Source organism: Ictidomys tridecemlineatus, chromosome 7 (assembly GCF_052094955.1).
Source record: "Ictidomys tridecemlineatus isolate mIctTri1 chromosome 7, mIctTri1.hap1, whole genome shotgun sequence".
Taxonomy (NCBI): domain Eukaryota; kingdom Metazoa; phylum Chordata; class Mammalia; order Rodentia; family Sciuridae; genus Ictidomys; species Ictidomys tridecemlineatus.
The window spans coordinates 189,644,200-189,661,566 of NC_135483.1; the positions used below are offsets into that span (position 1 = coordinate 189,644,200).

Consider the following 17,367-nt stretch of genomic DNA (forward strand, 5'->3'; position numbering starts at 1 on the left):
CAAATTGATGCTGTCACTTAATTCACACATGATACCATTTTCTAAAATTTGAAAATAATTAAAATGCTCATGTCATTTGCAGAAAAATGGATAGAACTTGAGAGCGTTATATTAAGTGGAAAACGTCACACTCAGAAAGTCAAAAAGTGCATTGGCAAGAAGGAGTTGAAGCAGGAAAGCAACTACATCAGATTTCCATTGGAAAATGGTCCCTGTGGCCACCTGGAGAATAGAGCCACGGAGGCCGTTGTGGTGACAGGGTGAGTGGGGTCAAGAGTGGATGAGACACCACAGGGGCTAGTCAGTAGCACAGGCAAGGAACAAGACAACTGGCCTGGGGGGGTGGCGAGGTGACAGAAGTTGCAGAGGGCGTGGTGGATATGAGAGGTCTTGAGATGACAAAATAGAGAAAACCTGGAAGTGGAGGGAATGGGACAGAGCAGGGGACGGGGTACCAGGGTGACCTCGTAGGTGTCTGGTCACAGAAATGGATGGAACACTGGACCGTGAACTACAAGGTGCTGCTGCCTGAGGGGTTAAGTCTGGGGCCACTGAGCTGCAGGTGGCCTGGGCATCTAGACAGATACCAAGTCGGCAGTCAGATCCGTGGGTAGGAGGTAAGAGACTGCTATGGTTTGGATCTGGAATGTTCCCCAAAGGCTCACATGTTGAAGGCTTGGTCCCCCATGCTACACTGCTCCGAGCTGGGGCTCTGAGAAAGACTGGGCTCTGATTTCCTCCATACAGAATCCACTGATGGATTCCTAAGCGGATGGACTACTGGAAGGTGGTGGGCGCTGCAGGTGGTAGGGCTTAGTCGGAGGAAATGCCACTGGAGGCATGCTGTGCAAGGGGCTGTCTTGTGCCTGGCCCCTTCCCCTGACTCTCTCTCACCCACCGTGAGGTGACAGCTTTGCCCCACCACGCCCTTCTACCATGGCGTACGCCTCACACGGGCCCAGGAACAATGGAGCTGAGGAACCAGGGACCGAACCATGAGGTGACATAAACCTTTCCTCCTAAGGTCAGTTTCTCTCAAGCTGGCTTTGTCAGCCATGAAAAGCTGACGAGCAGAGACACTGTACAGGACTGTCCGGATGAACGGGTTGTGCCCTGAGTTCTGTCAAGAAAGGATGTCTGCCATCTACCAGCGAAGGACACTGCAAAGCAAGTCCAAGAGCACCATCATGACCGCTTCTTAAAACACGCAGAAAAATACTTCATCATCTGTCCAGAGGATGAACACACAGACACCCGCCCCACTGGGTCTGGAGAGAAGATGCCACACCCCTCACCCCTTCCTGTGGTTCTATTAAATTTGGATGGGGACAAACGACTGAAGTGCTCTTGCTTTTGAACCCATACACTCCTACGCTGCTGAAGTGCGGTGATACCTCGTCTCCACAACCCGCTCATGACACGGCTCCCTCCATCCTCATCCGGAATCCCCACCCAGGGGCAGGAGTTGGCAACGGGATGAGATGGAAAGAGGAGAGGCGACCTCAGTTTTGTGTCTTAGTGACAGTGAAACAGGAGGAACCTGCTGGTGGTGTTCAAGCTGCGCGGAGGAAACAGCCGTATTGAATGTTCACAGGTCAGACGCCCTCTGGCTCCCCCAGGGTGTGTCACCTGGTAGGCTGAGCAGTAAGATGAGTGCCAGAGCATCGGGATCTGTAGGCACATGGCCACTGCCATCTCCTGGGAGTCACAGTGTGCCCAGAGGACTTCAAAGTCTCATTTAACATCCAAGATGTTACTAACCGAGGACTCGCCACAGTGTGCACAACAGCCTCCCACAAACTTGGGAGACCGAACGTATAAAAAACAAAAGGAAATGAACGAAAACAGGATTTGGTGGCTTTGCCCAACCAGCTTGTGTAGTTTATCCTTGATTTTTCTTAACTGACTTAACACAATCACCCGGCACAGTGCCAGCCCATGCTCAGTACATACTTACGAAATTGTTTTGGAAACATCCTGGACTCTGTTTGACCAAAAATATCATTTTCCCAGGACAAAAATATTATTTTCCCAGGACAAAAATGGTGGGATGCTAAAAAGGAAGCACTCAAAATCAGAAAGCAAGGCGAGGGACATGACTAATCCTGCCTCTATCCCTGATTACATGCAGACTGAGAGAATCAAATGAGGTCTTGATGTCACCTTGTCCCTTGGCGGGACAAAGTATCATTGAACCAAACCTAACTGATGAGCACACATTCTACAGAGAAATGCACACTCTTAGCTGGGAACACCATACCGGGAAGGCAGAGGCAGGTGAAATTGCGCCCGTCCTGCTTTTCATCGGCGTCCACACAGCTTGCCTGGTTCTGGCAGGGCTTCCTCTGGCACGCATCAAATTCTTCACAGAAAGTGCCCACGTACTGGTCCTCACAGGTGCAGGAAAAAGTCGCCTAGAACACAAAGACCCGGTGTGTGTTACCTTGGGCTGTGAAACGCCGAAGCTCAAAATCGCCAAGTCCTGTTAATAAAGATCCCAGTGCTGAGTACGTTAATCACATCCCTTATGTCATAATCTGGTTAAAAATCCCAGCTTTACAAGAAATAGTACGTATTTCTTTGCAGTTTAATTTCAGACATTTATTTTTACACTTCTTTAGTCATATTTATCCCAGCCATTTTCAATCTTCCTAAAAATAAACCTGGAAAGGACGACATGTTTTAAGCTAAAAATGAAGTTTTGCTGGCCTGACATGGAAATGGCAATCATGCTCGAGCAGATACAGTGTGCTCCAGCCATTAAATGAGATGTCACTCCAACCAACTGAAATCTTCAGCAGAGATAGCACTTGCAAAAAAAAAAAAAAAAGCCACCACCAACATTGTGCTCAGACCGTCCTTCCAGGGCACTGAAAGAATTTGCTGAATTACTCTCTAAATTGACCTCAGTGTACAGCCCTTCAGACTCCCTGAATGCAAGGGACAACAAAAGGAGTATAATAATTCAAGTAAGTATTTTGTGTGGTTCATTACAGTCACATTATCTTAGCAAAGGACTGTAACTCACAGAGTTCTGAAGCTTATTTTTGAGGTGACTGCAAACTCCAAATAAAACGGGGCCTTCCTGCTCCCTTCTTAATGTCACCCTGAGGGTAGTGACAGGTCTGAAACAAAGCACCAATGAGGTCTATGCAAGGCAATGTAGATCACTACAGGAGACTCCATGCAGGGGAGAGGAAGAGAGGCAAAAGACAAGCCTTACATGAGCAAGCCTTACCACCTAAAAGAAAAATAAACAGACAGAAGCACACTTCTCAGTTCTGACCCCAAACCCTACTGTGACTTCCAGGAGACTGCAGTGGCCAGACTCTGATGCTCTGGAAATCATCTTGATTGACTTACTGCTCGGTCTCCTGGTCATACACCCTGTGGCAACAAGTGTTCAAAACTCTACGGTTCAAAATTCCACCCACGGCCACTGTCCCACCCTCCCTTCTTCTCCCCCCCTCAGCCTCCTACCCTGACCTGGGTCAGCCCAGGATCACGACCTAGTAGCCCATAGCACGGTCCTGTGCCTGCCTGCCTTTGGAAAGAGGAGAGGGTTATTCATAATTCTCTTTAATATGTTTTGTCTTAAGCAGGTTTTATAATTCTGGTACATTTCTTGGTAAGTTTTCTGCTGCGTAGTTAAGATTTTTTTTTGTAGCAATTGATCACAAGGCACTTCCCCATCCCATTCATATGGCACCTGTCATACTTGCTAGTGATCATTCCTGACATGTAAGATGCTAGGGTTTTGATACCAGTTGTCACACTGAGCTTTCATTACGGGTCAGAAATTTCAGCTGATTCTCAGGTTTTCTCTCTCTCTCTCTCTCTCTCTCTCTCTCTCTCTCTCTCTCTCTCTCTCTCTCTCTCCCCCCCTTCTCTCTCTCTCTCTCTCTCTCTCTCACACACACACACACACACCCCTCCATACCATCTGCAACTCTATCATCTTCTCTTTTCCAGAGACAAAGGATGTATCAGAAATTTTTCCAGAATAATTTTGACCACAAAGGGATATTTGTGGAATGTATCACTAAACAGAAAGCTGCAATGATTGCTGAACATTATCAAATGTCATTTCTGATTACGTAGAAATTATCTATTGATTTCATCTGTGACTTACTAATATATGCATGGAATGGCTAGATTTCCTAGTACTGATTCACCCTTATGCTCCTGGAAGAAATACCCACTTAGGTCAGTATGCAAAATGCTTTTCATGTGGCTGGATTCAATTTGTGGTTAGTGATACTTCTAGTGTCTTCTTCTCTCCCCCTTCTCCCCTACTGACTCCCTTTTAAGCAAAACTATCCTTGGGCCTGAGGTTATGTCTCACACTATCAGAGAATGCCCCTTGCACAAGTGACTGAATGGACGGTTGTTGGACCCCAACCTCAGACAACCAATTATGAGGCCAGGAAATAAATCATGACATTTAGCTTGACCAAACTGACAGGTTTTGTATAGGTGTGTTTCTTTTGTTGATTGAATATATTTTTGTTAAGGAAATATAACAAGTTCTTTTGATTTGCATAACTAAGTCTCCTTGAGTTTAAGAACACAGTCTTTGATTTTATCATAGAAACTACTGGAATAAAAGGAATAGACCTCCTTCTTTAGTTACAGCTGTATTTTCAACTTGTATCATCTCTCTGTGCTCTTCTTGGAAATGGAAATTCTCCTGCATCCTAGCAGTAGGTTGCAGACACCTCTGGCTTTTTATCATGTGAGCTCGTTCCCTTTGTGTGTCTGTGTGGACTTAGTAGCTGGAAACTGGTTGAAAATGCATCAAGAACTGTTCGAATTCTCTCCCTTTACATAGGAAACTTCTTTTTCAGAATTGTCTTCTAAGGAAAAATCTTGTCCTTGCTCAAATGCCCAACAGAATACATGTTGGATATTTGCAGGAGTCCTGTCTGGAGTCCTTTGTGCACCGAAGATTTGTGACCACCTTTGAAATGTAAATGCTGTGCACGCCCAGTGCATACAGTTCCAAAGTGGGCCTCTGTGTCGTGATAAATTACTATATGACATTGGTTTTGGCAGCTGTCTTCTCAAATTTACTTGATTTGTATCCAGGCATTCTGTGCTGCAGATAAATTTCCTTGGTTGTTTGAGGGATGTATTTGCATATAACTCATCCAGTAGTGCCACAGAAAATACGTCGCTTTTGAAAATAAATTATTAAAATCCCCAAATCAAATATCATCGGGTTAGCTTTGATTGGATTTAAAGCTGAAACAGAAGCTACACATTTTGTTTTGCTTTATTTTAAACAGGAACCTTGAAAGAGGCTTTAAAAACTGCTAAAACAATTGCTTTTGACAAAGCAAAACACTGAATTGTTTCTTAAACCTTGATTGATGAATGGGGCAGGAGACGAACAGATGTTTGCATATCCACAACCATAAAATTTTGGTTAAATCATTGTGTATTCTCTATCATGTCATCCAGAAAGTTAGACTTATTTCTGAATATATTTTCTAAGAACAAAGAGCTTCCCTATAATATTAAAATGTTCATTTTGATAGTTTTAAAACTGTGGACTTAAAAGAGATTGTGAATGTTTACTATAGGAAATTACATTTATTAGTGTATTTTTGTGGAAAACTCTATTGATCACTGCAAAGTGTAAAATGCTGTACTGTCCCTGACAGATTTAACCCACTGCCTATGACAGCCCAAATTTAGATCCAATTAATTCCACCAGCATAAGGGACAAAACAGACTTACTTGAAATCAGTAGTTCAACTAAATTACAGATAGTTCCTTGAAAAAGTATGAGATACATATATAAATATAGAAGTATTGTCCAAGTAAAATGAAAAGTGACCTTCAAAGATTAATTTTAAAACCCAATACAGAATCTCAATTTTCCACAACAGCTTGAAGTCAAATATTCCATTTGTACATTAATGAAACTTTCTCAGTCAGTGGTAGAAAGTTTACTTTGAAAAGTTTTAGGTTAAAGAAAAAATTCACTCATACATGCACTCAGTTATTCAGCCATTCAACAACTATTTACCGAGCACCTACTACCTCCCAGGAACCATCCTAGGAGTCAGGGTCAAAAAAGTGAACATGCCTCTCATGCAGAGTATATTCTAGCAGGAGTGACAGACTAGTTAATGGCATAGTGGATTAGTGACAAATGACATGAGGAAACAGAGAGGGGGAGAGAAGTGGGGGTGGGGTATGAATTTTAACCAAGGTACACTGTCATGGTGAGGAGCGAGCAGAGAGCTGGCGGAGACGAGGGAGGGTCTGGGAGAAGATGTGTAGGCAAAGAGAAGAGCCCAGGTAGAGCACAGACTCCAGCTAGAGCACGCCTAGCACTTTCAAGAAAGATCCAGGGGCCAGTGTGGCTGAAGCAGAGCAAACCACGGAGTCATGGGTCAAGACAAATGAAGGGCACAACGGGGTCATGCAGGACAGTGGTCCTCAGCTGGGCCATCCACCTCCGAGGGCACATTCAGCACTGTCTGGAGACGCTTTGTGTTGTCACAACGAGGAGCTTGCTGCTGGCTTTAAAGGACAGAGTTAGAAGAGAGTTAGAATGTTGCTGCAGAACGTCACCGGAGATGCCACTGTCCAAGACAAACTCATGATCCCACTCACTCAGTGGTCAAGCCATGTGTCAATACTGTGGGCACCAGAGCTGTGGCCAGGGACAAGGACACAGTGTTCTCAGAGCTTATGCACTAGTGGAAGAGACAGATGCGCTCTAAGATAACGTCCTAGAGTGACACCAGATACATCCTGTCACCTAGTGACAAATGGTTTCAGCAAGCATAAATCAATACATGAGGAGACAGGACGATGGTGGGGTGCAAGGTGACTTTCATCTCTCGTCCCCCTGGCAGCCTAGACCAGCCTAAACCAGATGACACCGAGTTGCTATTTCACCTTACTCTCTCAATAGCGTCGTGAAGGGATCTGTAAGGAACACCCTTGAAGGCCTTTAGCATCAGCCGCTGTGGAGAACAGTCCGTATGACATGTCACGTGGTTCTGGTTTATAAAATTTGACCCAAGAAAATCCACTCACGTAAGTGCCACTCATTTTGCTAATCTGAGACCTGGTGTTTTGTCCTATGAACAGTTTGTGATACTTTTTTTTTCTTTCTTTTGGATTGGCTCCTGTGGCTCAGAATCTATCTGAACCTCAGCCTTCACTCTAGCGAGGGCTGTATGACCTGTAAGACTATTTCCCCCTCCTAACTTGACTATGGCCATCTAATTTATGTATTCCCTCAGATTTTTTGGTATTTGTCTATTTAAATATTTTACAAAACATAAAGCTAAATGTATGAATTAATAAGGGTCCTTGGAAATCTGGCCCGAGCCTACCTTCAGTTTCATTCTTGGTAATTTTTACCCGTCAATAAAGTTTCATTGTTGACTGACAAATTGTCCCACAGAGATAAGTTTTCTGAGAAACTGTATTTCTCTCTCTGAGAATCTTAATTTATAAATTCTATTTCCTTTTTATTTCACTTAAATAAAGTCGACTTATTTAGGAAAATGGACTTTGTTTTTGATGTCCCAGTGATATCAATATGAACATAAAAGTCCCAGAAGACTACGCATTGATTTCCTTGTTTATAAAACTTGCTTACATGGAATTATCTCATGAATTGTCGCCACCTCTGTCAGGTGGGTATTACTGGATGCATTTTATGAATTGACCACAGTCTCAACAGAGAGAGCAGATAAATTATTTCGGGTGTCCCTGTTGGAAAGTACAAAGTCAAGGCTTAAACCACTTTGACTGAATCCATAATGTCCTTCACTGGCATCAGGGCCTCAGGTTCAGGACACCCAAAAGAACTGCAAACTCACCAGCACCTTAGTTCTGACTGCAGTTTGTCGTGATTTCCGCCTCTTGCCTCCCTGCTAGGCTGCCTTTCTGAGCTCTGCATTACTGACTCTCCTTTTGATTCACTGATTCTAGTTTCCCAGAGTCTTGGGAATCCTACCTCATTCATTCTCAGAAAGTGCCAAAACAGCGTGCAGACGCCGCTTCCCGATGGCTGAAAGTATCTCTTGTACATAAAGTTCTCCATCACTCGTGAACAGACTTTGGGTGATTCTTGGCCAGGACTGGAGGCTTCGAAGTCTCGGGCTGTCCTTACTCAGACACGATGGGTATTCGCTGAGTGGAGCTGCCACTGTCCACGATGAATTCATAATCCCACTCATTCCCTCATTTAGGACTTAGAGGGGGGTTCTGTCAGTCCAGGTCCTCTTCTATTTCCTTGTCTATCTCTGATAACCTTGGCTTGTGTTAAAATAGCATCCTGGCTGCCCTTATGTTCCTTGAGCACACATCTCATATGAAAGGACGAGCCTCAACCAGATGACAAAGAGTCTCTAAACCTTCGAGAACAGAGAGGAGATGATTCAAGCCACATCTTGCTGACGTCTGGCTCACTCATAGTTAAACGTCTGGCCACCTGCAAGGTTGATGCTCTGCCTCATGAGTGGATGACCTTGGAAGCTGGATGACATAGATGTGGTAGTTTGCCAAATTACCCTCCCAAACTTTCATATGTGTTTGAAATTTTCCATAATAATTTTTTTTTTTTTTTATCGTATGAGTCTGGCTAAGGACCAAGAAAGGAAGATAAAATGTTGAAACATTGGAATCCACGGTGGCCTCCTGTGTCCAGCTCCTCCTGGGGAATCCGCTCTGGCACTTGCTGGAGGCAGACTGTGGAGAAGTCTGTGTCACTGGGTCCCCAGATGTGAAGTCCCGCTCCGGAGACTCAGTTCAGATCCAGTGCCAAGAACAGCTCTGCTGGCCTGAAGGGACCGACTCATGTTCCCCTGGTAGATTCCATGAGTCACATTTCCCTCAAAACAACCCAGTCTGCATGAAGAGAAGGGTCAGCCATTCCTGTGCCAAAGAAGGTCTGGCCGCCTCTCAGCCTCCCCTGCTGCGGGGGTCATGAGTGGGGCAGACCCAGCCAGCCCTGTGCGGGAAGAGAGGGAGCCCCACTCACAGAGCAAGAGTAAAATTCAAAGGCCTCGCAGCACTGGCAGCGTTAGTAAGGAGAGTCTGTTTCCCAACCTTGGAAAGTTCTAGAATCTTTCTACTGCAAAGTTTTTGGAGGGGCTCCAAGAGTGACCGTCTGTGGAGACGTCTCCAGGAATAAGAATTTCACAACTCCTGCAGGTGAGAGCTCATGTCCCTCTCAGCAAACACTGGGAACTAGACTGTGAGTCCTCACTCACTTAGATACAAGGGCACAGCTAGACCCCAGCCTGCACCATCCATCACCGCCAAAGGCCTTAACCCTGAACCTTTGGAGGTAGAGGCCACGGTGATCCTCATCCAAGGACTCTTCAGCAGTGAAACTACATCAGATGGCCACTGGGTCTGAAATTACAGAGCTGGCAAACTCAAACACACAGGTGCAAAATAGAAACCATTGCATGCATTTGTATTTGATCAAGCATAGCTGAGGTGTAACTAGAAAGGTCAGAGGTCAGTCTAGCACACCGAGACTAGATGGAATTTGCCTTTCACTAATCCCAGACTGGGTATTTCGAGAGGCAGAAGGGATTATTGGGATGCAGAATTTAAGAGACTTATCTGAAAATTCTATTTATAATGTACAAGTGCCTAGGAAAGTCTTTTCCTGAGCTGAGACCACACAAGAACTCCTGGAACCCAGCCACAGCACAAATTGTTGCCTTTTGCGGGAAGAGAGTACTCAAAGGAAAACTTACTATGAATTGCATTTTTTAAAATTTTCATCTGATGCTGGGCACAGCGGCGCACGCCTGTAATCCTGTGGCTAGGGAGGCTGAGACATGAGGATCGCGAGTTCAAAGCCAGCTTCAGCAAAAGTGAGATGCTAAGTAACTCAGTTGAGACCCTGTCTCTAAATATACTACAAAATAGGGCTGGGGATGTGGCTCCGTGGCCAAGTGCCCCTGAGTTCAATCCCCAGTAATCCCTCCCCAAAAATTTCATCTGTTGGCTGGGTCCTATCTTCTATTATTTGTTATACGTGTCATTTAAACAACGTACTCATAATGCTTATAGCTTACAATTTTATTTTTTAGACATACCATTATTTTTCCACTTGGATTTATTAACTGCAAATATAATAACTGGTCAAAAATATATATAAACTTAAGCTGGGCACAGTGACGCATGTCTGTAATCCCAGCTACTTAGGAGGCTAAGGCAGGAGGATCACAAGTTCAAGACCATCCTGGGCAACTTGGTGAGACCTAAAATAAAAATTTTAAAACATGTTGGGGATATATTATATAGCTCCGTGGTAGAGTGCCCCTGGGTTCAATCCCCAGTATTGTAAGGGAGAGTGGGGGGCAAGGGATGGTGTGGGAAAGCAAACATACAGACCATCTGAGCATTAAATTTGAGACTGGACATTTGTGAAATCATATAATGCATTCCTCTGGCTTAACAGTTAAATTTTAAATAATAGTAGCAATAATGAGAGTCCCGCTGTTTCCTTTGATAGGACAGTGAATTTTACTTTAATAGGCAGGGGAGAGGAAAGTAAAAGTCTTTTAGGGGATTTCATAAAAGCCTTCCTGCTAAATCCAGATGTATGGATTCACAGAATGGAGATGTTCAAAAGCATTTTCTAAACATCTCCTAGAAACTGATGTATTCTCAGCATCTTGGGGTGATCACAATTAGGCATAAGATTTCTATGCCATCAGTTGTGTTCTTCAATTCACTAACTTCCGGACATTTATTTGTAGCAACACTCTAATCCATTAACAAAAGTAAAGTTTGACCAAAAAAAAAAAAAGTCACTGAAAATTCATCTTTTATTGAATTTCTCTGGAAAGCCTGATTCCACAAGCAAATGCATACCGTTCTACTTTCTTATTCTAAAATTCCATTTAGCCTTCAAGTCATTTCCTTTGCTACATCAAAAGAAAATGGTAAGAAAAAAAGCTTTAAGAAAATGGAAATTTATGTATAAATTATTAATGAGAAGGTCTTGCTGAGGAAGGGTGATCCTTCCCAACCTCTTCCTGAGGTTACCTCCGACGGGAGCAGAGATGATAAGCCAGTGGTAACTAAAGACGGAAAGTTGGTGGAGACGGAGCAGGCACAAAACTGTCATCCACTGAAGAAGTCCTCAAGTACCACATGGGGGTGATCTCCCTGAGCCTCCTAAGGGCCTTGCAGAATAAGAATTATTTTTCTATTTTAGCAATGAGGAAACAGATCAGAGAAGTTAAGCAACTTGCTCAAGGTCACAGGGCGCAGATCTGGTCTCCCTGTAAAGACATTATTACAATTTAAGACATTCAGAAATGCAAAGAATTGGGCACCTAAGCAGGAGGTGCCGGTTTCTAACAGATTTTGAGAAAAGTAGAGAGAGGGGCATTTGAGGGGGGATGATCTCCGTGGCTCTTCCCTCCTGGATCTGTGGCCCGTGAAGGGCACCAACCCCCACTGCCTCTGTCCCAGGCACTTCACGTCACTCCAGGTGCTAACAACCATCTCCTGGGGCTCTTTGCCACTCACGCTGCTGCCTGCGTCTGCTGGGGATGCCACCGCAGAGGGCCACCACAGAGAGCCACAGACTAGGTGCCTGGAACACCAGAAACTTGCTGCTCCCGGCTCTGGAGGACAGAAGCCGAGATAAGGCGGGCAGGGCCGGTTTCCTCTGGGTGTCTGCACCTGGGCTTCCCTGCGTGTGTCTCCACAGCCTCCTCTCATCAGGACCCTGTCTTGTCTTGTCCCACGAAGCCCTACCCTGTGACGTTATTTCACTTGTTTGCCCCTTCAAAGACCTCATCCAGATAAGGCCACTTCCTTGGGTCCTGGAGATTAGGACTTCGACATGGGAAGGGGCAGAGTGAGCCCGTAACCCCCTCTTACTCCTCCAGCTACTTCCAGAATGCTGCGGTCAGTCCTCCACGGAGACTTGACACTTGCTATACTCACCCCATTATTCTAGAACGTGTACCCTATTCTGAGAGGGACTCCTGTGTGAAGAGATAAGCCTGCACACAGGGGACATGCAAGAACCAGGTCTAGTCACCCCTGTCATCTTCGCCGTGAATATTCACTGAGCATCCAGGAAGGGCCCGGCTCTGCTCAGAGGGCTCTGTACACCGCACAGATCCTCAGAGACACCTCGGTATGTGGCTATTGCCATTTTATGCTGGAAGAAGCTAAGGCACAGACGAGTAGATGGCAGGCTCATAAACTGAAGTGTGGAGATTGAGTGCAGGGAGTCTATGCCAGGGCTGCCCTCCACGTTAGAAGAACTTGACTCAGGTGACCATGGAGAAGGAGTAAGAGATAACACCACCTGGTTTGCTGAGCGCCTACTCCTGGTGCTCCTCTCTTTCCCTTCCTTGGGCAAGTAAATGTGTCATTCATTGCTTTGTTCCTGTTGGGCCCCACTTCAATAACACAGGAGACGTGCTACGGCCTCAAGATGGTATCATTTATGTTGTGCTTTTAAAATGTAGCTGTTGAAAGAGCTAAAATAATTATGTAAATTAGTGCAGCCATTACGGAAAAAAGCACCGAAGTCCCCCAGAGTGTTAAAAATAGAACAGGCATCCGATGCAGAAATCCAGCTGCTGGGTCCATATCCAAAGGAAACAAAATCAACCTGTTGAAGATACATCAGTGCTCCCATGTTTACGGCAGCACCAATCGCAAGAGCCAACACACAGAATCACCCTAGGTATCCAGCAACAGACGGGTGGATGAAGAAGTGTGGTATGTATACACAACGGAATGGTATCCGGCCTCTATAAAGAGGAAATTCTATGAGTTGCAACACCCTGGGTGAACATGGAGAACAGTACGTCCTGTGAAATAATCTAGATACAGAAGGACAAATACTGGATGCTCTCACTTGTAGGTGGAATCTGATCTCCGAGAAGGACGGAGTAGGAGGTGGCTACCAGCAGCCCAGGTGATTTGGGCAGGCGAAGATGTTGATCCAAAGATGTATCATTATAGTTAGGAGAGGAAAAAAAGTCGAGAATAGGCAAATGGAGAGAGACAGGAAGTAAATAAGTGACCTCCGGGGCTGGGAAGAAAACAGGTGGGGAGGGATGGACAGCAACGGCCCTGGTGACGGAGCCTCTTTCCTAGGGGACTGGAGGCTCTAAGCCCGACTGTGGGGATGGACGTCCCTGTGAACAGAGGACAGACCACTGGGCAGCACACTGGACTGTAAGATGGGGGAACTGCTCAGTAAAGTTGTCCTAAAACACAAAATAATATAAAGGACATTCAGAAACACTCGTCAGTAACAAAGGGGTCTGCCACAGACAGCCACTTAGATAATTGTGTCAGTGACACAGGATGATAAAAGCCAACCATCAGATCTCCTAGAGACTGGGTTCAGGGACTCCGACGAAGGTGAAGTCTAGAAGCCGGGCTTGGGTGAGAGCATCAGAATCCCTCTCTCTCCTCTTCACTAAGGCTGGCCTGGCCCTTTGCAGACCTTGGAGACAGGAAAGGGTGAAATGCTCAGACAGATGTGGATACCAGGCAGGGGCTGCTCCTGTACCTGGCCCAGGTAAAAGGGACAACACCTGGCCCTGATAAAGACACTGACTACCCAACATTCTGATTTCTCTGCACTGATCCTTAGTCCAATTCTAAGTGACAGCCTTTGGCCTTTGGGGAATGAACCACTGAGTTCTCAGACATTTGCCACCACCTGAAATTCCAGGCCCTGAGGGAGGTATAAACAGGAAAGTTCTGCCTCTGTGTGGCACCCACTCTAAGAGCGAGGCTGCTGCCTGAGAACGCCACAGTGGCGTGGGTTCTGCTTTCCTCCTCCTGTCCTCCATTCCTATGTCCCTAGTTTCCTTGGGCTGTTTAACACGCATGGCCCCTAACGCAACAGGCCACAGCTAACCAACGTGTGTGTCCCCATTCCCATTCTAAGCCAGCACACCAGTCTTCCCATACACATCTACACTTTACCCCAGCTTCTCTTTCCTGTTTGACTCACAATTCTCATTTGACTCAGTCTTCCCACATATTTTCTTCTTCATAGGTTGTTTTACAGTGATGAGAGCAATTCCTTGTACTAGGTATGGCCCAAGTCAGCATGGGAGCCCATTGAATAGGAAAATCTGGTATTTGGGAACTTCCAGTGGCAGTGCCACTGGTTAAGACCACCCAGATACATGTGAATTTCTATTTAGCTCTGCCAAAAAGGTCCCACACAGCACCAGAGATGGGGGTGACCTGTTGAAGCCACACAGACTCCCAGAGATGGGTGTGGTCTGCCAAGATGCCAATCAACCTGTTGACTACAAGACATCGTGAAGCAAGACTCCACCCCTGAAACCTTATCCCTGCTTTGATGCGTCCCCTTAAATAAGCCACCAAAGCCATTTTTAAATTGTTCTGTGCCAGCTCCTACCAGGACTGGAAGAATCTTTCAGCTGCTCTTCTTTAAAACCTACTCTTCAACTCCACCTTTTATTTCTTTGCTAATTATTCAAGGCTTTGATTTTCTCAGGTGGCTTACACCCTCTTGGGCAGGATAAAGGGCCCTGATGAGGCGCTGGCAGCCTCACTATATGATAGTGCATTATGTGCTTTTGTGGAGAGCCTCTATCAAATACAAAGAGAGACCATGAACAAACATGACAGTAAAGCCAAACAGAGAGGTGGCGCAGGATCAGTCAGGTCTTCCTTCGGAGGGTGAAAGCCAATTTCTCCTAATAGTTCTCCTATAGAAGTAAGAGTAGATGCTTCAATATGGAATATTGACATTGAAGCCTCAATTCTAAGAGGTTTACATAATCCCTGATACTACGAAATTTGACTGAACAGATCTCAATATTTTAAAAATTCTTTTCATTTTGTTATAAAATATTTTATTTCTATGGAGTCTTTGATGTGATCAACGCTTCTCTTACTTGATTGAGTCTATACCCACATAAATTGAAACAGCACCGGCAAAGGTGGGCAGGTCCCGTCATTCATGTTAATTAAATCTCAGCTCATTCAACACTCATTTCTGTCACTTATTATTGAACAAAAGGCATGTTGTGTCTAATAAATGTGTTTCTCCAGAACAATTAGAAATGAATTATTTTAGTAATCTCTGGAAGAATTGCATCCAAATATCTAACTCCGGAGTGGCAAAGGAATGAGATGAGCTCACAAACAAAATGACTCTTGTTTGCTTTCAAGCTGTTTTATTCATCTATAATGTCCACGTGAAGCAATTGCTGTCTTGGGATCACCCAAGTCTCTGGTGTGAGTAAGAAAGACAGGCAGCAGAGTCTGAATGGAAGAGCATGAGCTCGCTTGCTGTCTTCCTTCCACACATGTCTTGGTTAATGTGTCGGATTTTAACCAGCATGATGCTTGTAACTCGTTTAGGATCCCAACTAGGACATTGGGTTTGGGCTCTTTTATTCAGAAAAAAAGAAATCCATGCCTCGGTTCCCTATCTGATCAGGAAAATGTCCCCGTCACAGGGCTGGGGATCTGGGAGTCCTCAGGCTGACACAGATCCATTTGGATGTGGGGAAACACTCCTCATTCCTATGCACGACCTCTGGCAGAAGTCAACACACCCTGCAGCACGGCCTCAAGTCATACCCAGTCCTCAGTGTGGAGGCCAATCTCAAATCCTTTCTTCAAATGATAATTTCTAGGGGTTTATGTGTTCTTTAAAAAGGGGGAAGTCTTATAAACTGCCCCAAATTTCTGTCCTCTCTGAAGGCCACACAGCTGGGCTTTTGCTGTGGAATAAAGCTCAAGTCACTTGTTTCACAGATGAGGCCTTCCCTCGTGTTTCTAAGGCTCCTTCGGAATAAAAGCTGTTTTTATCTGGCATAACATCTGCCTCCAAAGAATGGCTCACATGTAGCCCGCCTTGCCATTTCTGAACTAGGAAGAGATGCAGATTTGCCAACAGGTTTGCCAAACCTCACCTCTCCACTCCCAGGTTCCTGTTCTTATACCCAGCAGCTTCGGGCAGCACCTGAATTCTAGAATAATCTACTCTTCTCTCTCCTACTGAAACCCACTCGTGAGGAAGCTAAATTATTCCAGTTTTTTAATGTGCTACCGTTTTTTAGGGACATTTGCATTTAAATAGGAAATCATGCCTTTATTACATAGGAATTAAGCTCAAAAAACAGGAATCCTAGCACCCTGCCAGGCTGCTGTCTCAAGGAAATTTGGAATAAAGAGACCTCCCCAGATGGATTGAATCTTTCACCATGTAAGCCCCCTCAGGCCACATCCTTCTGTCCAACAGCAATGGACAACTGGATTGTACCAATGTTGAGTCACTCTTAATTTTTAAATATTTTTTAATTTAGTTCCAAAACATGGGCCTTCATAAAAACTTTTCTGTAATTAAATTACTTCCTGCTATTACTGCTGGCTGGTAACTACGGTTTTGTTATTCTTTAGAAGACCTATGTATCGGGTTTCCTCCTGGGGAACATTTATAAACTCATGAATATCTCTGGCTAAAATTGATGTCTGAAAACAGTTTTATTTTTTAACTGCAAAACTAAAATTCACTTGCCTGAGTCAAGTCAAAATAATGGGTAAAATGGAAGGCACGCACCCAGCTGCCTGTTCCTGTCGCCAGTGGCACCAGCTCTTGTTGTGACACAGTTTCTAAAAGCACAAAAGCTAGCAAATGAAGCATATGCTGGTGACTTAGATTCAGAAGTTCAGTGTCAACCTTCTCCCAACCATTAGCCTTCAAAATGAGAACTCCAAAAAAAAGGGAATTAAACACAAGTCTAGACCCAGATGATCTGATGACCGCCAAAGCCAATTGAAGTCAGTTGTCCTGGCCAGATACACTCTGGGTAGTTCAAAAGAGGAAAGATGGAAGCAAACGTGCCCCAGGATAACAGGGTGGGGATGCTGTTATGGTTTGGAGATAAAGTGTCCCCCAAAAGCTCCTCCATCAATGCAGGAATATTCAGAGGTGAAAGGATGGCGCTGTGAGAACCTGATGCTCCCTCCTAGCTGAATGGACTGACTGGCGGAGACTGTAGACAGGTGGGATGTGGCTCGAGGGGGCACCTTCCCTGCAGCTCCTTCCCCTCTCTCTACTTCCTGGACGGCCATGAATGGAGCAGTGCCCCTCCACCACACCCGTCCACCGTGATGTTCTGCCTCACCTGGGGCCCAGAGCAATGGACTCAGCCCACATGGACCAAACCTCTGAAACTATGGCCCCAGATAAACTTCTCCTCCTCCGAGTTGTTCCTGCCGGGTATTTTGGTCACAGTGATCCAAAGCTGCCTAACACAGATGCCAAGAGCAGCCAAGGCTGTGGGTGGAGGAAACAGAGGCCACCTTCAGTGGTCTGCAGATCACACGGGCCGCCTC

The 17,367-nt window shown here is 45.2% G+C and overlaps 1 protein-coding gene across 1 annotated transcript in view; it reads right to left on the reverse strand.

The window, feature by feature from the left end:
* Window positions 1–17,367, reverse strand: part of Dner (delta/notch like EGF repeat containing) — a 296,027-nt gene that overhangs the window by 111,930 nt on the left and 166,730 nt on the right. Inside the window, exon 6 of the mRNA XM_021727111.3 lies at window positions 2,261–2,414. Within this exon, the coding sequence (XP_021582786.2) occupies window positions 2,261–2,414 (154 nt within the window). The remainder of the gene's footprint in view (window positions 1–2,260; window positions 2,415–17,367) is intronic.